This window comes from Anas acuta, chromosome 5 (genome assembly GCF_963932015.1).
Source record: "Anas acuta chromosome 5, bAnaAcu1.1, whole genome shotgun sequence".
Taxonomy (NCBI): domain Eukaryota; kingdom Metazoa; phylum Chordata; class Aves; order Anseriformes; family Anatidae; genus Anas; species Anas acuta.
This window is the reverse complement of record NC_088983.1, coordinates 28,396,535-28,421,432: the sequence shown is the minus strand read 5'-3', so window position 1 is coordinate 28,421,432 and position 24,898 is coordinate 28,396,535. Positions and strand designations below refer to the sequence as shown.

The window sequence follows — 24,898 nt, the reverse complement described above, 5'->3', positions numbered from 1 at the left end:
TGCTTGCCACAGGATGGCCCTGGTTCCCACACACAGACAGCTTGGTGGTTTTTGGACCAAACCTTGCAAATGTGAGAGCGAACGTAGGGAAGGCAGCGGGAAGAGAGGTGCAAAGCTGCCAGTTTCAGCCCGCGTACTCAGTGACACCTCCTTCCCACACGGCCAGGTCTGTGCTTTGCTCCTTGGCACCTCAGGCATGCAGGTGGCTTTTCCTCCTCAACTTCACACATAAATCCACTCCTGCTGCATTTGGCAGCAAGGAGGAGACCTGAGCCAGATAGGGTTATTTTTATCCCAGACATCGCACCACATACCGCATGGGGCAGCCATTCCCATCAAGTGCTCACATTTAAAGGTTAGCAGCCGAGCCAAGAGTAGTTAAGTGACCTGCCCAGGTCACGTAGCAAACCCCAGCTCCTGGGACTCAGTCTGGGACTGTAAGGGCAGAGGGATCCCACTGTGCTCCCACCCCAGCCTCCCAGCCCCACACCACAAGTTTTAGGGTCGCCTTACTTGGTCTTTGTTGACAAATCCCCAAATTCCAGCCGCAACTTCGCACGCAAACAGGATCACCAGGCAAGTGAAGAACTGTGGAGACAAATCGGGAGAGGGATGCTTAGTATACTTGGCTACAGGAAAAAGAAGTGATAAGGTAGGTAGGGGTGCGGAGCAGCACTTCTGATGGGGGAGATCAGAGAAAGGTCTCTCACACACACACGTTGCTCAAGCACATTTTCCTACAACTCATCAGATGCCACCCTGTGCCCAAACTTCCTACTGGTACAGCCAAGAAGGGACAATCAGAGCCCTCTTCCACACAGGTACCAGCAGGCATGAGGATGCCTTGCACACCACCAGACAAATTGACCCTCCTGATACAGCTGCAGGAATATCCAGCCTAGCTTCCTGCTCTGCAACAGATGCTCCCAGGACAAGGAGTTGCCAGCACAGGGTTAAAAGCACATTTCGGCTGCTGAGGAGCTGCAGGGTATGATTTATGGCCAGCTCTCTTGGCATTCTCAGCCCTGCAAGGCTACTGCAGTTTTTTGCATAAATACTAGCAGTGATGTTTTCCCACAGCCTCACCCTGTTAGCACAACCCCAACACTCCTCCTTCTCCCTGCCACCACTCCAAGCCTTCCTCCATCTTTCTGTTCATATCCCAGTAACGTGATGGGAGGTCCAATAGACTGGACATGGGATGCTGTAGAGACCATATATCATAGCCAAGTAGAAAGACACAGGCAGGTACATTCCAAACAGCCCACATTACCTCTGCAACCACATCACACTCAGTGGCTTCTTCCTAAGAAAAGCCCCATGGAAATAAGTAAAAGAGGTGAAAGTAGCCAGGAGATGGCATAAAATCACAGTATGAGGTGGGAAACACAGCCCCACATTCTGGGTAGTGCCTGTTTCAGACACATTCAGGACCTTTTCTTCCACAACCGGGCAAACAGGAGTTTCCAGAACGATGCTATAAGCCAGCCTTACTCTTAAGCAAAGGGATATCTGCACAACAGGAACAGGACCTCCGACCTACCTGCAGGAAAGGACTTCAAACATCTTTGTCCTAGAACAACCAACTCCTATTCAAACACTTATCTGTCGCTGGTTTCCCAGGAACTCCCATGGTAAGACTGGGACCCACATCACCCTAAACCACAAGCACAAGGCCACTGTAATTCTCTGGTTAAGCACTAGGGCTCACTCTTGCAGTGGTTACCCTCTAGTGAGGGTTGGCTTGTTCACCCCAGATTTGGAGATCCAGCTTTCTGCAGGTAAGCTTCTGCAAGCTAGCTGTAAAATCCTGAAGATGCAGCTTTACGCCATGGGAACATGGAGCTGTTCTTGGGCAGGTGTGTGGAGGTGTTCCTGGTCACTCCTGGGGAGCACCCTAAGGATGCTGCCTATCAATGTCCTTGGAGCCCGGAGGGAGCCTTAGCCAGCAGAAAGCATCATCAGGAGGCACCTCCAGCCTCCCCTTGGCAAGCCAAGTTGTGAGCAAAGACGGGCAGCACGCAGCAGCTAGAGCTGCTAACTGCAGCCGAAGCAGCCGGTTCCCCTGCCGAGCTGCAGGTACCTTGTACCATCACCATCTGCCTTCTTAATCCTCTTTCCAACTTCAAGAGAGAACGAGGGGTAATTCAGGGTCTGTAATAGCTCATGCCAACAAAAAGAAAAACAACAATCCAAAGCTGTCAGACCTTGCTACAACTACCACTGTCAGATTTGCACACAGACTCCTTTTATTCCCGGCAGCAATGGTAATGCCTGCAAACTCTTGCCACAGCTCTCACCCAACGATGTTCCAAAGTGCTTTACTAAAGCTGATGAGAGCCCCCCTCCTTCTTGCCAATCTGGAAAAAGAAGGAACCAGAGGTGAAGCAACCTACAGAGCAAGAAGCTTCAGTTCCCTTCGTCCCAACTGAGTCCACACCCACTGGTCACCAGACCACAGTCTTCCAGCTCAATGAAGCCAAGTGCTGGAAAGTCCCTCCAAATGTTATGTATTTTTTTAATCCTTTCAATTTATTTTTTTTTTGGTGCAATTTCTTGCCTTCTCAAGCACAACGTGCCAAAAGCTCTGACATGCCTCAATAACAGCCCGAGAGCAGATATGTACGTGCCAGCACTCTCCTCTGCATACAATTCTGCTATGGGAGGGAGGAGAGGAAAAATAAAAATAAAAAATCACAGAAAGCCCTGAAACAGGGTTATCCCAAGGGCTGCAGAATGAGGACACCCACGTGGTGGCTCATGAACGGGGCCACTTCCAGCCAGCTTCTCCCTGAGACTGGCAGAGCCTGGTGATGGTTACGGAGCCTGGCATCTGGTTTAAACCCGAACCACATGCGAGAACTTGCTACAAATAACTGGGTCTCCCTCGCCCCCAAGGCCAAGGCTTTTGGTGTGCCTGCAGATTGTGCAATTAAGCTCATCCCATGCCAGGAATCCCAAGCTGCCTGCCTGCCATCAAGGATGCCTGTAGTGCTTCAGTAATGGTTTTCCCAAGATTTACCTCGACACCCTCACTAAGATATTGTGGGAAATCTTTGCTGTTTCCTAGCCCTAACAGGTAAAATTATTAGATGACTCCATACAAACATTGAACTCCCTCCTCACAGGCGGCCCCAAACCCAAGACCAAAAGGGGAAGCTGTAGGGGATGTTAGGTAAGGAAAAGGTGGTTCAGTGGCCGCGTGCCCTCATGGTGCTGAGCCCCTTACCGTTCCCAGAAGGCACTGAGACTCCTGGATAGCGCCGTAGCATCCCAGGAAGCCCACGAACATCATGACAGCACCGACCGCAATCAGGATGTAGATTCCTGCAAGGGAGAGTGAGAGGCAAAGACATTACTGCAGAGCCTCCTGAAGAAGCATCCCACCACTGGACCAGGCATGCTGGCTCCATAGCTGATTACAGGTGTGCATAATTAAGTCCTGAGAGCAACAGAGGTGGCTGACATGGCAGCAGCAGAAAAAGCCACTGCATCTCACCCTGCTTTCTGCTCTGCTACTCTTCTGCTGACAATGGGGTCCTCAGGTGTGAACCGAGATGGGCTGGTTGAAGTGGTCCACAGCTACCTGAGTTCAGACCCTATTTCAGGCCACTGTTATTGTTTCTCCCGTTAAAATAAACATTATCAGCATCAGTAAGCTCATTTGGGGTGAATTTGCCCACAGGAGTTCCCTCTGCGCTAGCCAAGACCTCATGGCTGGTCCGGCACCAATGCAAATCACACAACTTAGACCAGTTGGGCCTCAAAGCGCTTGAAGGTAGTAATACTGAAACTTGAAAAAGCAGCCACCCCCAAAAATCACAGGAAACACACAGAGCGCGATCAATGATAGGAAGAGGGTGTAGCAAGGAAGACAAAGGCTTTACAGTGTCCTGAAAGCTGCATTATTGAAGTTCCCATGACACCCTACTTTAAGTATTTAAGCAGAGGAGATAAAAAATGATTAGTTAACATATCTTTTTAAACAAACAATAAGGCATATGGCTTGTTTAGATTAAACATCAGACAAATATTTATCCTGCTAATGTTTCAGAGACAGACAAGCCACAAAACGAAGGAAAAAGTGCTGCTTAAGCATCCCAGTTAATATAATCTAGCCTTTGTTTGTCAAAGGCTCTTCCATAGAGATTTTTTTTTTATTTCAATTTATTAAATTTGCACAGTCAAGTTGCTTCCCAACTAGCTCAAGGCTTGGAAACCAGGCAGGGAGAGTGCAGAAATCGGAGGAACGAAAGTCCATTTTCACTCAGGAACCAAACGCTTAGCTGAGGTACACAGCCATGCTTTCCTTCCAGAGCCACGCAATGCTACCAGCTCGGTAACACTGTCTCCTTTTCCAAAAAACACAGCTTTCTCCTCATGTATCTTGTACGTTTTGTGTATTTTTAGTTAACTAACATTCTCAAGTATTGTGGGTCTACTATTTTTAAGTGAATTCCACTTTCTGTAACAAAGTGGCTTGATGTGTGCAAACAATAATCAAATAAATACTTCAACATCAGGCAAGACCGCAGTCATTTTTAATCCAAAGTGAGAAAAAAAAACAACAATCTGAATAAGAAGGTATTTTATATTTATGCTTATGAATATATAAGCATCTCAAAGCTAACAGCAATATAGCAAATCTTCCCAGTGCTTGAGAGAGACATCCCTTCAATGAAGTGTTTTATATTGCTAGGAGTCTAAACATGTTTATAGTTATTAATCAGCCAGTCAGCTCTTAGATCAGAACTAAAGTACAAACAAGATCAAAACTGCTTTTTATGTGCCCATGGTGCCCAAGGTTTTTCTTATCTTTGTAGCTTTTAAGCAATCATCTGATAATTTATGTGTAAAGTTTAATGGGCACGGATGACACAACCAACTTCTGTAAGAGCAGAGCTAAGCCAAGCTAAACCCTCCTCTAAAAACCCGATACACGATAATAACCTCGACATGTTTAACCCCCCTTAACGGATATTGCAAGCTCAGGAAAGGTCAACTTCATCTCCCAAGCCTTCCCTTTTTAAAACAAAAGCCACCCCACTTGGCAAGGGAAGCGCCACCAGCACAACATGACTGCTAGGACCCTTCTGTCCCAGGCGAGGGGACAGCGCTTCTCACCGCCTGGCGCTTGCACAATGCCTCTGGCTATATTTAGTGGGAGGCAGGAGGGAGGAAGCCAGATGCAAGGGAAGCACAGCACAATGGGGTGAGCTGACCCAGCAGGATGTCCCTCTTCACAAAACCTGACGGCGCTCACGCTCACCGCCGGTGACACTGACATCCTCACAGCGAGCTGCTGCTTACTGCGACCAAAAGGGGAAAAAGGCACGAGTGGCACCTCCTGATGCTTATCAAGGGGTCTTCGGTGGCATCTGGCATCAACAAAACCCAGCCAACAGGTGGGGGGCCTTGCCTGAAGCTGACCAAGCAGGGATGCGACAACAGCTCCTTGCTTGAAGGCATGAGGAGAGGGAAAAGCAAGCAAGACAAACCCCCAGGGAGAGTTTTTTGGAAAGGCCAGGCCAGCAGCTAAAGCTGTGGGGACCTGCCTGAGGTGGAACAAAGCAGTTTTCTCCCAAGTGGGCAGCAGGCTGGGGTGCACATGGGCTGGGGGTGATGGGAAGGCATTAATGAGTCCTGGGAAGTGAAGGCCGGCTGCTGGACACCTGCCAAGCACCAGAGTGCCTGATGGAGGTTTTCAGAAGCAACAAAAGTGCTGTTTCGAGAAGAACGATGTGTGATCAGTGGTCTCTCAGAAATAAAGAAAAAAAAAAAAGCTGGCTTACTATCACTGCAATATGCTACTGCCCTCACCCCTTCAACTTGTGCAAGCGATGTTGAGGCTTTAGGTTTCCAACCCAAACAGCATCAACCTTTTCCATCTTACAGCCCTGGGTGGTTCCATGGAAGAGTCTTCATCACAAGTCTCTGGCAATATCAATTTTGCTCATTCCTGAGTGCAGCAGCTTCTGACTTCTCCTCCCATGAGGTCAGCACAGAGCAGACAAAGCTGGGCCGTGGGCAAGGCGACACGTCACCTCAGCCACCACTGGTGCTGCCCACCCTGGCTTCAGACAGATGCAGCACAGCTGGAGCCTGAGATGCTGCAGGGAACCCAACGGCCAGCACACACCCATGGGCGTAGGAGACACCAGCTCCTTCCAGTGCTTCATTTAAAGGTCACGATAGACAACTACCGCACCACCAGCCCCATGTCCCACACACTGCTTCCTGACCAGCACCCAGAGGATGTGTCTGGTTTCCGGGATGAAGGCCAGTTTCAGTGTGGGGCACAAATAAATGGCCCTTACGGCGCCCCCTTTTCTCACCGACAAACAGATGCTATGAGGAGGCAATGCAGTGGGACTCAGCTCAAAACCAAAGCACAAAATACACAAATAATACAGTGTTGTACAATGAACATTTTCATGCTGCATGGGAAAAAAATAACAAACAAACAAACAAAAAAACCCAACAACAACAACAAATAAGACCAAAACACCCAAACACATGCTTCGGGCCATGAGTGTTTTCCCACACCCATCCCTCCCCTCGAGGGACAAGGGCCGGTGCCCTGTCTCTCCCTCCAGCCTGGCTGAAGGGAGTCACCAGGCAGAGGGACCACTCTCTGAAAGAAAGCCCAGAACAACCAGGCCCTTTCCCAGAAAGCAACCTGACACGTCCTTGCTTTAATTCCTGGCAGCCCATGGTGATGATGGACAGCGCGGTTTGGGTTTCTGTGAGCAAGACACTTGTCATGCCCACGCTGAATGGGGCGTTGTCCTCTGTAATGCCAGGCCAGACTTCCCCAGCCTGAGCCTCCTCGCTGCTGCGGTGTCAGAGACAGAATTAACTCCTGCAAGCCTGTCCTGGATGGAAACATTTAACGCCTCGGCCAGAAGCAGCACCCGAGCCTCTGCTGGCACAACTGTGCCTGAGCAAAGCTCCATCTGCCTTTCACATCTCGCTTGTGCATTTGCATGGCAGCTTCCACGGGGTTTTTAAAACAAGAAAGGCTGTTTATCATAAACAAAGGATAAAAGCAGAGAGGTATAACATACAAAATGCCTGCAACAATCCTGTCCCCTCTGAGTGAAGCACAATAGACCCTGGGAACTCCAGAGAACCACTTGGAGGTGTTCATGGTCCCACCGCCCTGAGCATTCCTACAGCATCACTTGAACCCCAAGGCACTGCTCTCAGCAGGAAGCTGCCACACACAAACCAGGGCCCCGAGTCCCCCTTTATCTCCCTGTGAGAGGAAAAATGGAAAGCTCCAGGAAATAGGGCCACCCAGACTCAGTTTCACCTCGGCACCACCAAGAGATTCAGGGTCCCATCTCAATTCAGAGCAGCAGCACCACAATATGACCTCTTCACTCCAGAGCATCAGAACATAAATCACCAAAAAAGCTGCAGCAGCAGAGTAAAACTCATCCAGAACATGCTGCTTTGGGTGGTGGGGACTCCTCAAGCTTTAGCACCTGAACCTCAGACACAGGGGACTGAGCCACCTAGCACTTTTCTCTGGATGGCGCTGGGTGGAGAAAAAAGCAATCAAGAGGCCAGCTTAGGTCCCATCTTGTGGAGATGATGCCTCCAGGCCAAGTAGAAAGCAGCATGCTTGGTGCTGGGAGCAGGGATGGGAGAGAAAAAGGCAGTGTTAAATGTCACTGTTTGCCCCAGCATTAAAGCCACACTGCTGGTGCCCACAGGATTGTAAAACTCATGTCCTGTCCCTGCTGGGAAGGAAAAAAAAAAAACTAATAGAAAAAACGGAGAAGAAATAATAATAAAAACAAATAAAAGGAGGAAAAAGCACAGCAGAATCGCTCTGAAGCGAGGAGGGTCAGCACAAGCCAGCTCTCCCCTTGCGCAAGAAGCTGTGTGGCTCCAGGCAGGGGCATTCCCAAACAGCATCCACTCTCCCACCTACCCTCCCACCCCCCACCCCCCTTCCTCTCTCTTGCCAGCTTTAACTCATTAAGCTAATAGAAGCCAGTCTCTTCCCCCACAGGTCACCATGGCAATGTTTCCAAAAGAAAAACAAACAAAAAAGAAAAATCCCCAGCATTACACCACTCTTCCTGGGAAACCCTCGCGGCTCCCCAAGCCTTGCAACGCCCCCCCCGGGGATGCGCTTTGAGAAGGGGGCAAGAGAGCAGAGGCATTCCTCCTGTGTGGAGCTGCAGGGACAGGGCTCCAAAAGCCTTAGTGGGGAGGGAAAAAGAGATTTTTGTCTTCGTCCTCCGACAGATTGGCTTGTGGGAGGGGACTGAACGCGAGGGCTTTGCGAGCCTGCCAGGGAGAAAGGGAGTGCTGCAGTGGGGCTTGGTCTGGAGATTCTGAATGTGGCACCGTCATTTGGAGGTGGGAAGGAGACTCCTTCCTATCCTGCAGCACCAATCCTGGAAGAACATAATCTCCAGAGCCAAAAAATCCTGGCTGTGACCTGCTTCCTTTCAGCCTGAGGGCAGGGAGTGGGAAGTCCCTCCACAACCTGGTGGAAAAGGGATGGCTGCACGGGGCAGCCTGTGAGGGTGGGTCTCCTGCGCATTTTTGTCTGACTGCCCATGGAATTGGCCCAGCAGGTCCTCCCAGCCCTGGAGGCTCACCCCTATCTCATGGTGCCAGCCGACCAACAGCACTTTCCTGAAAACAGGGCGAAAGAAGGGAAAAGCAGAGGGTTTGCTGGTGACAACTGGGAAGCTCTTTCCTTCCCTTCTGCTCCCTCTCCTAAGAAAAACGCTGCTGCTCCATGGCTGCTAATGCCTTCCAGATGGAGCACCACTGTTGCAAAGCATGGAAAGCTCTCTGGGGGCCGTGTGGCGCGCATGCGGAGACAAAAGGACATACATGCTGCCCTTGTGGGGAAGAGCAACGCGAGATGGAAGCAAAGGTCATGCCTTCACCGTAAAAACAAAGGGAAAGAGTGGAGCAAACCCAAACCAGTGCCCACATGTGTGCACACCCATACCCTAAGTGATCCCACAGAGGCAGAGGTGCCACAGTCAGATTTCTTCTGCTCTGCCTACATGGGAAATGTTGGATGGAGATTTCAGTTTCCAAACATTGGCACACGTGAGAGCTGGCAGGAGGCTTCTGGCACTGCTATGGCCCATGGTAACAGCACCGAAGGCCCAGAGCTATCCTCTGCTGCCCCAAACTAGACCACCTCTGGACATCTGCTGAAGGATGTCCTGTGGACATTGTATGCCTAAACATGTGGCAGCTTTTCACAGGAAAACTCATTTAAGCAGCTCTGGAAAGCAAGACATACTGTCTTGCTGACACAGGTCCCCATGGCACAGCCAATGGAAGGGGACAAGGGAGGGGGATCACTACTCGTGGATCTGAAGGACTGAGGGGTTTCTGAGCTTCACGCGTCTTTGGTGTATCCCAGTGATCTAACAGGGATCCCTTCTGAGCACGAACCGAAGCTCTTTCCTTTACAGACTCTGCTCGGGACCAACCATGGAAACAACTGATGGCTGGAGCAACCTTAACTCTCCCAACATCACCACAGGGGACAATGTTGCCAGCCTCAAGGACTCAGTGGCATCTAAGTTTGCTCACCTAAATCCTTCTGTGCTTCTGGACAACCCCTCCTGCATTTCTGCTCTTTATTTTGGCATTCTCAGAAAGCTGAGGAGCACGAATAGGCTGCATGTGAGAGGAAACAAGGTTGCCTGTCTGAACCTAACCCAAATAGGTGATGACACAAGTTGTTTTGCAGTTGGGTAGGTCTGAACCCAAAATAACTCACTGTCACCAATTTTAAGTAAAGACTTACAAAGCCAGCAGGGAAGCGGCCTTAAGTCATAACCAACTTTAGCTTGCAGAGTAAATGATCCTCAGGAACTGGTCCCAATGAAAGGACACAGGGAAGTATAGGTGGCTTTTTTAATGGAAACTGAATTCTGTGCTAAAAATACAGAAACAGTGTTATAATTACTGTCAGATAAATGTTATAAGCCATATACTTAACAGGAAGTATTGACAAAGTGTTTTGCACTAAAACTACTACTTTAAAAAGAAGTCCTTCGATATTGAAGAAGTTGATTAAAGAAAAATGTGATTAAAGGAAAATCTAGAACCAGCAAACTTCAGTCTTCTTTTCTTTAGGGGATTAAATAATTAAATTGTCCTTAGCTGTAAATAGGCTTATTTCCAAGACACAAAAAAATGCATGTACTTCTACTGGAGAAAACCAAACAACCACATACATGTTATTTTTGCAACCGCTCATTTTGCTCGCTGTGCTTGGTTTCCACTTCCGAGCGCGCACGCCTGGCCACTGCTCACACTTCCATCAGAAAACCACCGACACACTGGGCCTTGAAGAAGAGCACAAGGACCTAGAAATAGGACTCTTGGGCTCTTGTAGCCCTTCCATGAGCAGTTTAGCCAAAGGTCTACTGTTGAGTTTAACCCCCTGCTGTAGTATGCTGGTGCCAACTTTACAAGCTGCCTAGTGTTTCTGGAGGGATGGGGATGAAGATGGGAATTCCTCTGCAACAAAAATCCCATCTCTGAAGCTCTGAAAATGGCTGCTTTTTGCCCAATTACCCCTGAAAAGAATAAATAAGAAAAAAGCCACTCTTATGGGCAGAAAGCACGGCACCCCGCTGATCGCTTTGCCAATGCTGTTTGGATGACGTAGCACTGCTCAGCATGTGCCAGGATGCTCTGCACTGCTGGCCATATCTGGAACCCATGGTTAGGAGCATCCTTGTATGCCATAGGGACACCAGGGAAGCTCAGATATGTGACCTGATCCCTTCCTGCATGCTGCTAAATATGCTTTAACGTGAGCATCAGACCCCCTGAGGCCTGCACAACCCCCTGAAGGTACTTGTGAAAAGCAATGCTGTAGATGAGGATGCCCATTAAAGCTCGCCAGCGGTGGGGATCACACCCTGATGACTTCAAGGGCAGATGTGCAGCTGCTTGGGAGCCAGACCCGGAATTGCCACCTTAATCAGCCTGGCTGCTAGGGGAAAAAAGCCCCAAACGTAACAAAATAATCCATCGCCTTTCAACTTTCTACTGAGGCAGTGATACCCAGCAGGATGGTGGAGAAAGGGAGTGATAGCAACAGCCTCCAGGTCCAAATTTAATCTGTTATTGTGTGCCTGTCCAAATCCTCACACCCCTCCCAAAGAGTGACGGTGCCGCTGTGCTCTGGGGACGAGACGCAAGCCAGCCAAGGAGTTCCTAACAAAAAGTGAAAAGCTGGGGGAAAAACTACAGCAGAAGCAAAACTGACCCTCTTCCCACCCCCGAAGCTACATGGAAAATCGCACCCCAAATCTGGATGTTTTGGCACTCTTCCTTGCAGCTTGGCCCCACTCCCAGGGATAAGATAATCAAAGCACCGGGTCGTGTTGCTCCGTTGCTTGCTATTAGCAGCTGGACGCAGATTTCCTATTTTGGGTCGGCGAGACAATCCGGCGGCGGGGGCTCTCATAGCTCATTGCATCACACTTTTAAAAATAAAAATAATAAAAAATAATGGGACTTCAGGCAGTGAGTGAATAGATACCTAAGAAATAGTTAACCAATTGTCAGCATCCAACTCATCCATGCTGCTAGCTACCTTGAATGATGGTTTCTGACCTGGTATCAACATGTCTCACAGCCTCCATACGCTTAGAACCAGCAATATCCATGGCTGAGAGGCAGGATGGGCTTCGTATTTAAAACTATAACCAAACTGAAGAGGAGGACGAGCAGGAAGCACCGAAGCAGTTAACGTGCTGTTTGCTGTGGCATGAGCTCTCCCAGCCAAACGGGGAATGCCACGAGCAGAAGCTGCAACAAGTGCTCAGGATCAGATGTCTCGAGAGCAATCCCCGGAAAAAGCCCTGCAAGCTCTGCAGTGGGGGCTGGGGAGCTGGAGGAGAAGAGGTGGCCACGGTGGAAACCTGGGTTATTTCTGGGCAGAGGTGAAGCCCTGCAGCAGGCTGTAGGCAGATAAACATCGCACTTTGTCCCCCAGCAGCTGCCTCACTCCCCACATCCCCTTCCTCCTATCTCCCCATCGCTGTCCAATCCTGCATGCAATATTTTTTCTCTCCCCCAACACACACATGGGAGAAGCAGTCTTTACAAACCAACTTTAACTGTTGGTTTTTTTTTTTGGGGGGAGTGGGTGTGGAAAGGACACAGAGGAAAAAACAGGAGCCAGCAAAGTGCTGCTTCCCCCCTCCCTAAGTACAAAACCCCACTGTGCACGTTTGCCTCCTCCAAGGGTTTATTGCTTCCCCCGTCCCGCAGCACAGCCTGGCCGGCGTTGAAAGCCTCCCGACAGATCCTGGGATGCGCCAGGCACCAAGAAGCAGTTTGCAAGGGGAAAAAAAAACAGCTCCGGAGGCCAGCCCTGGGCTTAAGAGAGAGGTTCCCAAAGCAGGAACATTGTGTGCATGTGGATGTTGGACAGCAGAGAGAAAGAGGAGGGCGTGCACTGCTTTGCAGGGAGTGTCAGTTGTCCGGGGGTTGGGGGGGAGAGGAAAAGAAAGGAAAAAAAGGAATCCCAGACTTCAGGCTCAAGAGGGCTGGCTAGAAGAGGCAGCAGCTGAAAGAAATGCTCTGCTATTATTACTGCATGGAAATTACAGCCGCCAGAAGGAATCCGGGCAGAGCTGTTGCTGAATGTAACTTAAAAAAGACAGACAGCCTTGGGGCTGGGATGTCCACTGCACTGGGAAGCCAGTGAGGTGGTGGGACTCACCCTGCTTCTGCAGTGCATTCCTCATTGCCATCTAAATAGCAATGGCCAAGGATGAAAATGAAACAAAAAAGGGTTGAAAAGTAAAGGATGCTCCCAGGTTTTGGAAGAAATGTGTTCTGGGATATATCAGTTTGGCCTCAGAAGGAAGGAGATGTTTGGACCAGTTCCTGGAAAGGAAGGAGTTTAACTTTATTTCTTTCTCTCCCTCCCTCCTCCCCCATCCCCCCTTTTTTTTTTTTAAAGTTTAAAACATACAAAGGGGAAATGCTCTAAATACAGCTCTGGGTATAAGGAGGGAGCAGGCAGCTGCCGTGCAGAACTTACTGCTACTTACAGCAGGAGCAGCTGCTGAGCAAAAGGGCTCAGGCATGCTGCTTGATGGACAATGAGAGCAAATTGCAAAGAAACCCTTCCAGGAAGGTAACTCCAGCTACAGGCAAGACAAGGACATAGGTTAGGTGGGTCCATCTCTGCGTGTTTCCTACACCTATATCCTCAGAGCTAGAAGGGCTTCTGTCCACCTGACTGACCCCACCAGCATCCTTTGGTGAGGAGTGGTTTTTGGCCTTCCTGCTCTTAAACATGCAAAAAAAAAAACAACAACAACAAAAAAACTTTTTAAAATGGATCTCTCAGCAGATAACTGGTCTTTCAGGCATAAGGGAATTATCACTGCGCAGGACGGATGCTTCCCTCAACCCCATGGAAAAGCACAGCATTGAGACCAATTTTCATTTGTGGAAAGGGGAAGACTCAAACCTCCTCCTTCCCATGACATACAGGTATGTGCTCTCTGTGCCTCTTATCCAAGGAATTCAGGAGGGACTGGCCCTCACCCCTTCCTGGCTGTTCGTACCCTGAGTCCTGCCCCACAGCCTGCAAAAGCTGCTCTCCCTCACCCACCACAGATCACTGCAAAATAGGGCAAAATATGGTTTCTGTCTTCCCGCAAGCCAGCACGCTGTCAAATGAATAAAGATCACGCTCAACCATACCCAGACATTCCACCTTCCCCTCCTGGAGAACATGAGTCACGAGCTCTCCGAGTTTTCCTTTCCGCTGCCAGCCACTCCTTCAGCTATTTCACATCCCGCTGGGAGAGGAAAGGAGACACGCTTCCAAGAAGCCTCCCCGATCCCCAGTCACGCATCCTTTCCCCAGGAGAGACCGACAAAAGGCGCTACCCAGCAATGAAAGAAAGGTCCCTCTGCACTTTTAGCTGCCGTAACTTTGGGTTGCACCCTTCAGGCACGGCTGGCATTTAATCAAGGCCCTTGGCCCACACAGTAGGGGAATATCAGGTAGTTTTAGTTCTGCTTTCTGCTACTCACCGACATAAAAGGTGTTGGGGGCCTGCTTGTCCCCCAGCTGCAGGTAGAGGATGCTGGTGGTCTGCGTGTCATGGCGAAGCCACAGGGCCACTCCCAGGATGATCCCTCCAGCCAGCTGGGGAGAAAGCAGAGGAAGCACGTGTTACCCACAGCCAAACCTCTCACACAAGAGCAGGGCCACTTGCTTTGTGGCTTTCTGCAAGTTCTTCTCTGAGAGGAAAAGGTTTTACAGTGAGAACAAGCAGTCACTGAACAGCCTCCCTGGGGATGTAGTGGCTTCTCCAGAGTTTGGGACTCCTGAGGTTTGGCTAGACACAGGGACTGCTTTACAGTGAAAGGTTGTACCAGATGATCTCCGAGGTCCCTTCCCACCTGGGCTTTTCTATGAGAAAAATTTCTACGTTTTTCTATCCTCCTTGTCCCATCTCCACAGCACTTTGAGCTGTATGCACCGCGATTCACACACCCTGCACAGCGTTAGGTGCAGCCCTCATCCCCAGCAGGTGCACGAGGTGCACAGTGCCTCCAGCCCATGTTTTCCTTCCCAGAGCTGTTTTATCTCGGCTACCATAAAAGGCTCAGTTTCACTTCAGAAGGACAAGGTGTGCAACCCAGGGGATTTTCAACAGAAATCAGGATCAGCCCTCATTACCCCCTGCTCCCAACAGGCTGTTACCACCTGATTTCATTTATCTGCGATGAACACACAGGGTCGTGGGTTTTGTTTAAAAGCAAAAACAATACAACCAGCTATACCCGCAGGGATTTATAAACCAGTCCACCAAACTTGATGACAGACAGGGAAATGCCCGTCCTCAGCAGCATTTGGCAAAGGGACTTGTTCCTTTCCCCAGAGAGCTGGGGAAAAAAATAAAATTTGTACATTATGTTCAGGTAATGGAAAATGTTATGAATGGCTTCCTTAGCATTTTCTCTTCTAGGGGAGAGGGCAGGGAATGGAAATGGGGGACAGGAGCAGGCTTCCAGCAGGACTCACTGTGTTATCCCTGACACCTCTTTCATTTAAAACCATCAAAGAGAGGGGGGGAAAAAATAAAAACACAGGTTAAAAAAAAAAGTGACTGAAATTCTTAAGGCTAAGAATTTCTGGAAGTGTCTGCTTAACTGCCCATGTGAGTATCCTAAATCCTTCAAGCCAGCTGAAGATAACTACTGAAAAGTACAGAAGCAGTTACAAAAGTTTTTTGTAAAAGAGTCTGAGCAGGGTCAGGTGTGAGCATGAAGGTCAGATTAAAAAAATAAATAAAACAAGAAAACAAATAGATTTTGTTGAGCAAGAGTGCAAAGTCTCCAGCTGTGCAAGCCCAAGCAAACACATGTGGACTGGGATTTCCAAAAAAGGCTCCCTGTGTTTGCCTAGCTCTGCTCCTCCTGAGGTCAGTGTGCGTTTTTCTTCCTTGCTAACTTCTGCAAACCCCAGCCAGGAGTTGTTTTTTTTTTTTTTTTTTAAATCTTTTATTGGGGTGCCACAGGAGCTCAGGCAAGTGCACGCCATCTGTGCAAAACGCCCAGGGCAAGCTGACCGTGCAGCTCCCAGAGAAAAAAAAAAAATCCCTATGAACCCTACCTGGCAATTTGGGAGGTTGAGGAGGAGAGGTTCTGCCAGCCCTTCCCTCCTTTTGCCTCCAAAATAATCACCCTTAATGTTCCTGCCCCAGCGACTGAAATAATCACTCTTAATGCTCCTGCCCCAGAGACCGGTGCAACCTCCCCGCTCTCACACTCGGGACAGCCCACGGTTCTCCCAGCCCTTGCAACAGAAAAAAAGCCATGAAAGCCAGCCAGCGCTCCAGCTCAGCTCCAAATAAGGCAGAAAGTTCCCAAAATCCAGCCTGGCACTGCTTGTATATTGTTTAAGAACATAACGGAGCCCATGTCTGCTTCTCCTCTGGGGAGATGCGGAAGGTCCCCAAACTCATCAGGACTCCCCTTAAGGGTCTCGCTGTGGCTCCTAGGGGAAAAGAGATCCCAAAGAAAGATCTGAGATTCTTGTGGGGGCAGGGAGAGGCGAAGAAAAGATCGCAGCCATCTGTGGTGTTTTGGTTTGTTTTCATTCCAAAAAATAAACAAAAAACCCAAACCACCAAAAAGCGATAGGCTCGTGATAAGCTCAGCACCATGCAGCATCCCTCCGCTCAGCTGGGGAAGGGTCTCGCTGTAATGCCGCAGTGTTTTTGGGAATCAGCACCACCAAGTGTGCACATTTGGACAGCAGCACGTCAGCTGTGAAACGGCACCCGGCCCCTCACCGACATGTCCACCCAGTCCCCTGAACGCAGAGAGAAACTTGGCCATGCTGGGAATTTGGCAGGGAAGGAAACAAGATGGGGGGGAAGGAGCACAAGGAAAGGAAAAAAAAAAAAAAAATCACTGGATTGCCATAGAAACCCTGGCTTCCAGCAGAATAATTTTTTTTTTCAATTAAAGAGAACAACCCAGAAAGAAAAGCTGTTTTAGCTTTTTTTTTTTTTTTTTTTTTTTTTTTTTTTTAAAAAACAGAGCACCAAGGACCTTCGGCTGGAAGTTTCAATCCAACAGCAGCTGTGTTTCTTAAGAGCAAACGACATTCACTTACTAATGAAAACAGGATTTAGGCTACGCTGAGTAACTTTTTCCATGAAAACCATATATCCTTCCACCACCAGGCAGCACAGAATGTAACGAAGGCATTTTCCAAAGGAAAGAAAACAAGGAGAAAGCCTCGTCCCTTTGTCACAGTAACCCTGCCTTCTGCTTTTGTACCGCATTAGCATCTAGGGACTACAGTTTCTCTGGGCACTTTTCTGGTCTCCAAGTTGCATATCCTTATTTTCTAAATGTCCTATTTTTCCTCTAGGCACCTAGCACCCTGTGCAGGTTACCGAATTTCTCTTTGCTTGCCCATCTCTTCAGAGCATGAGGTCTCAGAGGCTCATTGCAAATGCATCTCACAGTCCTCAGTTTACATTTTTGGGGACTGCTTCCATAAGAGCAACAGTAAAAGCTGCAATTTCGGCAACATCCATGCTGCATTATTCTCAGACATGCTTCCCACAACACCACCCCTCCAGCCTGCAATTCCCCTAACATGGACAGAGGGTCTGCCTCCTCCCTGTACTTGCGCTTCCCTCCACCTTTATTTAAAAATAATAATAAAAATTAAATTCCCATGGGCACATCCCTAAAATCCCCAAAGAAAACAAGCCCCAAGGGCAAATGACACCTTCTCCACCCCCCCTGCCCCTTTGCAAACCCACAGCAAGCTGACCCTGGGATTCACACCCCAAAGGGCACAGTGTGCCAGAAAAGGTGGTACAGCAGGCTCCGCTGTTTCCTACTTGCTGCTCTTTTCCAGCTTCACGAGATTTATTGCTTCTTCCCCAGACAGCCAGGCTTTTCCAGCTGGATCCTGCCTGCCCAGGGCGTGTGCAAGACTAGCTGGCAGCCAGCACAGGACGGCGGGGAAGAAAGCAGACCCCCAAGAGGTGCAATCCATGGGATGGGGCATCACCGGTAGAGCACCACAATAAGGATGCAACACCATGTGCAGTGATAACCCCTCTTTCACAGCTCGGTCACACCTCCTCTAAAAATTCCTGTGATTTAGGGGAGCAAGGAGTATCCCTTTTCTCCCCTTGAACACAGGGTACTCCGTAGCTGAGATGACCCCGCTTCTGCCCGCTGCCCCCCAGACACTCGCATACACCAGGATGTGCATCACCCCCCAGTCCTTTCCGCTGCCGCCACCGCCCCTTTTCCTTCTGCTCCCTTCCCTCCACCTCCCTCCAAAACAGGCTTCCTGGCAGGGAGGAGGAAGAGGAGAAGGAAGCAGCGCTGGCTGCAGCTATAGTGTGCCTTGACCGAAGCACTGCAGACATCCTGCAGCCAAACCCCGAGGAAGAGAAGGGAAGTCCAGGTGCCGGCAGTTTCACAATGCTGTATTTTTAGCAGCACGACTTCCCGTGGACGCGGTGGTCCTCCCACTGGGACGTCACTTTCCTCACCCCTCCATTACCACCAGCATCAGGGCACACAGCAAAAACGCAACCAAAGGAGTTTTTGTGGAGATGCTACCTCATTCCCTCTTGCACAGCCCAGGCAGGCTGCGTATTGCTTGTGGACAGACTCACCACAGTGACCCCACACCATCTCCCAGAGTGGAGAAACAAAGCACTGACATCACCAACACCGACACTGTTTTGGGGTGTTTTAAGACTTGGGTCAAAGATTAGATGTTAAGTTTTCTTGCTCGTAGCAGCTTCCCTGAACTACTGAGCACTGGCACCATGCGGCTCCTCTCCAACACAAGCTGCGAAGTGGCTGAGATGACGCAAAACCAGAGATCCCTCCTCTTTGGGGTGCTGGGAATTGGGGCGCAGAAAGATGAAGCAGCTCACCATAGCTGAAGCGTCTCATCACACGAGCAACCAGGAATTAAGTGCTAAATTGAGGCTGAACGTTTTGCTCCCAGCTCTTATTGGGCTCTGGATGGAAAAGCAGATATCATATTATCCAGTATGTGCAGCGTAAATAACAAAGAATCATTTTGTAGATGGATCTTCATAAGATCCATCCAGTGTGAGTGGAAGCAAAAAGTAAAGGAGACAGAGGTTCATAAATTAATGCAACTCCATCTCTGGAAGAGGCAATCCACATGCACACACAGCCTGCCAAGGCGCGCACTAGGACCTTGCAGGTTTTGCAGCAATACCTAGACGGAGCTGGGGCCCAGAGCAGAGCACGTTTGCAGCAGGGCATACGCGTAGATGCAGGCTGCAGACAGGCACTGCCAAGCTGGCATACCTGCCCTGCACCTCGCTCCCTGCAGAGCAGAAGCCGAATTTCTCAGCTAAGGTGAAGAGATTCACCCATGGAAGTGCTTAAGGAGCTCAGGGCTCGATATCCCCTGTGCTAAGAGCTGAATGCCAAAAGCTAAGGGCAGCCTGTAGGAACGTGGGTTTGATGCTGTCATGGTCTTCACATTGAGATAGCAGAACCTCATGCTGTAAGTTCCTTAAAATTTTAAGGAGACAAGCACTGTGTATGGTCCCCATGTTCATCACGTCGAGTTGCATTGAGCTCTGCTCGGTGACGTGGAGGATGTGGTGACCATGGGATGAGCAGAAGCACCAACGCATCAGACTCATACAAAGATTTGGAGGGGATGAGAGCAGTATAAGTGACTTAAATCAGACAAATTCGGGTGCAGTTGGACTGAAGATGGTCACAAAACATAAAAACTTCATTGTTGAACTTGACACAGGCACTCACAAGCCACAACAACACTTTTCTTGGAAAGGGCAGACGAGACCTTCCTGCCGTCTTCTGCAACCGTGACGTTTGATGACAGGCAAAGATCAGGCCACACGGTTGAAAACACGCAGGCAAAGCCTGTCCAGAAACGGAGGCAAAAAAGCCCCATTTTCTTCACACAGGGGGAGGAAGGCACTACTGCGCCCACGCTCCACTTTGAGAGTGGCTCAGCCATGGCCACCTTCCAGCAGTGGCTATTAATACAGCCGCAGAGCTGGGCTAAATTCTCCACTGGTGCCTATAGTTACCAACCCAACAAAACTGCACGGCTCCTCCAAACAAGCTGGAAGAAACGATCCCGGAGTAGAGGCAGGCAGGGTGCCAAATAAAGACTGAGGAGGAGGAAGAGGAGGAAGAAGAGAGTGGGAACCTGGTGTCCAACGCACCAGCAGGGTGCTCAGACCGTGGGATGCTCTTCAACCACCTCAGCCAGAAGCAGCCCTACACATTGGCATCTACCAGCAAGGGTTAACTGCCCCGCTGGAAAACAATTTCAGATACTGTTTTAAAATTAATTTGGCCACACGCACAAGCGTTTAACTACAATACAACTGCTTTCTCTTTTTAATAAGGGTGAAAGGTGCTTGCACAGCGCCTTTCATCATAGGATCAAAGTGTGTCTGAAGGCGCTGTGCATGCCTTCATGCTCTTGCACAGGTGAGCGTTAGGTGGCTGGCAGAAGAACCACCCCAGGAAGCCAGAATAACCCCCCTCACTCAGCTGCCAGAGATGCTCCCTCCTGGTGATTTCAGTGCAGCTCATGTAGTGAAGTCAGGTATTTTTGATGATGAAGCATCGGTCTCTTTGAAAGACCCGGTTAAATAAGCTTCATCACGCAGAGACTTAAGGTTTTTCAGGTGATGGTAGGGCTGCGTTCACTTGATAGCGAGCCCAGAAACACATTGCAGGGAGTCACCAGGAGGAAAGCCTGGATCCGGGTCCTGAGCCTCTCCACACACTAAGAAAACATTTCCCTTGCTCTACAAAGAGAGACATTAAATAGCCATGTTCCAAGGCACACGGAGATACACTGGGTTGGGCTGTGCGTTGCCCAACCCCACCAAACCCAAATCACTGCAAGGAGATGCTAGAAAAGTGCTGTGGCCTTGGCGTTCGCAATGCTGTGTGCAATTCCCTGGGAGACCAAGAATCAAAACAAAAACCCCCGCTCCACACTGGAAAAGCCTGTGACACGCTATGACTAATACAACCAAAGCAGTTTCCAGCACAGGCATGCATGTGGGGCTGCAACCTAAACAGAAGTCGAGCTGTTGTTACGAATCCGACGAGTTACTTCTGAGCAGTGCTTCAGAGAGCGCTGCACATCACTCTAACCACCAGCTCTTCCTCCTCGTTTCCGTCACCTCATTTAAACTCGTGGCAGCAGCACCCACCGCCCTCCTCGGCACACCCAGGCAGCAAGGTCACCCCTGGGGGCAGAACTGTCACACCGGGACCGCAACCGCCACACAGAGAGGAGGAAGCGTGGGCTCACTGCCTTCCCCTGACGCCAAAGCCAGACACCTTTGTGCACGCCGTGCAGACTCCAGAAGATGACCAACAAATTTTTCCAGAGTTGCACAAGATGAGAAAATATCAGTTCCTCCATCCCTTCTCACAATACGCTCCCCTGAGATCCTCCCTCTCAGGACGGTGGTTTTTCACTTTCGTGTTCCCTCTGCTCTTCTCTTTCACACCCTACCCATACCACAGACGACACAAGCAAGAGCAAATAGTTGTGCATTGCCTGGAAAATGGCATTAGGAGTGAGCTCTTTTAATTAGACACCTCCATGGCAGAGCAGCCAGCGCTGCTCCGGACCTGGAAGGCTGCCACTGACCGAGTTAGCTAATGGGCTGGGCGAGCCTTCTCGGAGCAAGCCAATTTCTCCTTGGTTATGTTTAATTACATTTTAAAATAGCCATCCGGCTTCCTTCAGCCTCTCTGGGGACGCTTCGCCACAGTGGTCAGTCCAGCCAGACTCTGTGGGCTTCGACTCACTTCGGTGGGCGGCCGAAGCCCAGCCGCCTGCGTGGCTGCTGCCAAGAGTGCGGTGGAGAAAGGGCTCTACCCCACCGCACGCCCTGCTCCTGCCAGCTCCAGGCTGAAGAACGAGCCAGGACCGCCTGGTCCACCAGCAAAACCCCAAGACCTGTGTTTGGCAGCTTGCTCCCGAGCCACCCCCAGAAAACCTTTGTCCCTCAAAGTATCCCTAACCCAGTACTTATTATATCAGCCATGCAAGGAAAACCAGAAGCACAGTTCAAGGTTTTTTTTTTTTTTTTTCCTGAAACCAAGGTTTCAGAGCAAGTTTGCAGTACACAAAAGCTTTTCCTTTATCAGCTCTGTGTTTTGCTAACCGGGTGAGGCGCCCCAGGTGCTGCCCTTGGCCTCCTCCACAGCTTCAGTCCAAGCGATGCTGCCGCGAAGGACTCGGGCACCAAGCTCCACCGGGAGCCTGGCCACAGGCCCAAAGTGCTCTACCAAAGACCTAGAGGTGCAGTGGGGCTTCTGAAAGCTTTACAGAGCTTTGGGCACCCTACCAAGCCTCACATCTCTCAATGGTACGTGTGGTCCTTGGGAGTTACCACAGCACAGCCACTCGCCCCTCCCAGCGGACAACCAAGCCCAGCCTGGCTGCTTCTTCCCAAAACACACACACACGAGGGAAAAACAACACAAAAAAAGAGACAAATCCCAGGCAGGCAGGCTGCCGAGGTGCCCCAAGGATCTGGCACTGGGGCTGCCTTTTCCTTTTGCTTTTCAACACAGCGGCTTTGTTCAGCCACCCCCCGCCCCTCGCCCCATGCTGCCAGGGGGTGTTGGTTTATTTACACTCCAGCAAGACAACAGGGCCACTTCAGTAAGTTATCGGAGTTTCTTTCTCATTTGTTAACACAGCAATGGTTTAGAATTGCTTCCTTCCTTCCGAAGCCAGCTGCCTTTTGGCGAAGCCCCTGTGCCTGCCAAACTTCTGGCTCTGCCTCGCGCTTGTTTTCGCCAGCAGCGCCCGACCTCGATTCAGCGCCGAGCAAACGATAAGCAAACGAGCGCGAGGAGCCCAGCAGCCCTTGCATACCAAGCAGCTTACACAAAATCCCATGTCTCACACCTCCCTTCGACTTAGGGCTTACCCCAGGACTGGGATACCCGCACAGCCACCCTGCAGGGAGCCCAAGCACCCTGCACAGAGGGATGTCGGTGCCACCTCCCGACCTTACAACGCCAGCTCTTGTAGGGTCTTGGTGCCACGCTGGTGACCAAAGCATCCCCCCCCCCCAGGTGGGGTGCAAGGTGCTACCCCATGAATTCTGCTTGAAGAAAACCAGAAGGATCTGCAAGCCATCAGACCTGTTGTTCACCCACTGTTGTGCCTGGCAGCGAGCATCATTAATGCTAACGAAGCCCAGGCTCACCATCTGCACGGGAGGCAGCCTGAGGGAGCCAGCTGCTGGCAAGCGAGTGCTGGGGCAGCATTTCAGGTAGCCGGCGGGTCAAAGCAGAAGCCATAAGGGGGAAGGAAAACAGGAAGGAAGCAACGTGCTGGTTTAATAAAAGGTAAGTTATTCAGTAAACCACATGCAAAGGCCTCCTGACCCTTCCTCCCTCGCATCCACACTTGAGCAGCAAGAATGGCAGGAAATGAGGCGCAGAAGGGATGGAAAAGCCCCCGGATAAGCGCCATAAGGCGGGAGGAACGACACGGGCAGGCATTTCGGGGAGGGGGCCACCAGGCTCCATCGCGCGGGAAGAGAAAGAGGTTAAAAGCAGACAGGTCCCACAGGCATCCTGCAGCTGGCAGCGCATCAGGTACCAATTAACACTGTTGCCGTCACCGCTCCCCTCAGTCAGCACTACCCCAGGAGAAAGGCGAAGCAGAGCCTGAATTCGGACCGGATTTGAGATGCGGCAGAAAATCCAGAGCCTGCTAACCCATAATTGGGAAAGACTGTGCAGAAACCCACTGACAGCGACCTTCCTCCCGCGTGGGAGGCCCCGCTGCCACCACCGTGCCCAGGTCCAGCCACCCCTGGGGACGAATTATTCCCCAGGAAACTTTTCCAGGGAAGCAAGCCTCCCCACCATGGGAAACAGCTGCGGACCCAAATAACTTCCCGGGAGGCAGCGCCCAGCTCCTACTCAACGCAGGGCATCAAGGGGCAGCAGCAGCCCCAGCCACCCCTATTTTTAAGCCCCTTCTCCCCTCCAGCACCTCCAGGGCAGGGGGCTCGCCCCATCCATCCCTAGGCGGTGGAAGGGAACCCCACGGCAACAACAGGGGGTCTGGGGGGGGAATGCCCCCCAGCCTCGTGCTGAGAAGGGTGCATGTAAATATATAAACATATACATCCATGAATGCCATATGAGTGCAGAGATGTAGGTATATATATATAAAAATGCCGTCTAGGTGTATATGCAGATGCATGCAAATAAATAATTATATCTAGACGTGTTTGCATGCATTAAAAAAAAAAAAAAAAGCAAAGGATAAACGTGCCCCCCCACACACACACTTCTCCCACCCCCCAAAAAAAATCCCAACACCACACAGGTCTTCGCACGGGGGGAGGGAGGAATGGAAAAAACCCGGCTAAAAGCAGCCGAGCCGCGCCGCAGCCCCCTTAGCAGCCGCCGCCCCCCCCCCCGCGGCGGGGCTCACCCAGAAGATGAAGTTGAAGACGAAGAGGAGGTATTTGATGCACTTGGTGCAGCCTTCTACTCCCATGGTGGCTCCTGCGGCGGCGGCTCGCTCTCTGCGGCCGGGCTGGGGCTGGGGCTGGGGCGGCGGCGCGGCGGGGAGAGCCCACCCCCGGACCGCCCCCTGCCTTCCTCCTCCTGCTCCTCCTCCTCATCCTTCTCCCCCCCTTAGCAGGGGGGCCGCCTCTCGCTTCCCCCTCCTCACTTTTTTTTTTTTCCCCCAATGGTTTCAGCTTATTTTTTTCCCCCCCAACGCTTTTTCTTTTTTCCTTTTTATTTTTGTTTCATCCCCTCTGCATTAAAACTCATCTTCCCAAGCCTTTCGAGAAAAAATTGCCCCCAGTTCATTACCCAACTGATGCTGCTGATCAGTTGCTGATCTGCTCAGGCACTGACTGTCCGGGGGGGGGGGGGGGGGGGGGGCAGGGCTCGCCACCCTAGGCATTTGGGGCACACATTTGCATTTCAGTTCTGCCCATGCATCGGCATTTCAGAGAACAGCTTCCGAGCCTAAAACCTGCAGCCTGTCCTGCCTGTTGGTGGGGCCTGAGCACACCTTCTCAGCAGGAGTTTGACCCAATCGCTAAGCACACGTTTCCTACACATGCATGCTGAAAATTAAATCAGTTTGTTCCAAAACTGTCCCATTTCCCCAGTGAATGATTTGCCTAGGACATACTTCTGAACCCTTCTGAACCCCTCCGGACCAGCCACGGCACTTCGTGGAGGTGGGGACTGGGGGTGAGCAGAAGCTGGCCCAATTCCCCCATTACTGATGCTGAATACGTCCCCGGTTGTGGGCTTGACATGGACGCAT

At 50.6% G+C, this 24,898-nt stretch overlaps 1 protein-coding gene across 1 annotated transcript in view; it reads right to left on the bottom strand.

The window, feature by feature from the left end:
• Window positions 1–24,208, bottom strand: part of CD81 (CD81 molecule) — a 31,120-nt gene extending 6,912 nt beyond the window's left edge. Inside the window, exons 1-4 of the mRNA XM_068683471.1 lie at window positions 24,044–24,208; window positions 14,071–14,185; window positions 3,230–3,327; window positions 514–588 (exon numbers count right to left, since the gene is read on the bottom strand). Coding sequence (XP_068539572.1) covers window positions 514–588; window positions 3,230–3,327; window positions 14,071–14,185; window positions 24,044–24,109 — 354 coding nt within the window. The 5' untranslated portion in view covers window positions 24,110–24,208. The remainder of the gene's footprint in view (window positions 1–513; window positions 589–3,229; window positions 3,328–14,070; window positions 14,186–24,043) is intronic.
• Between the last annotated feature and the right edge of the window lie 690 nt (window positions 24,209–24,898).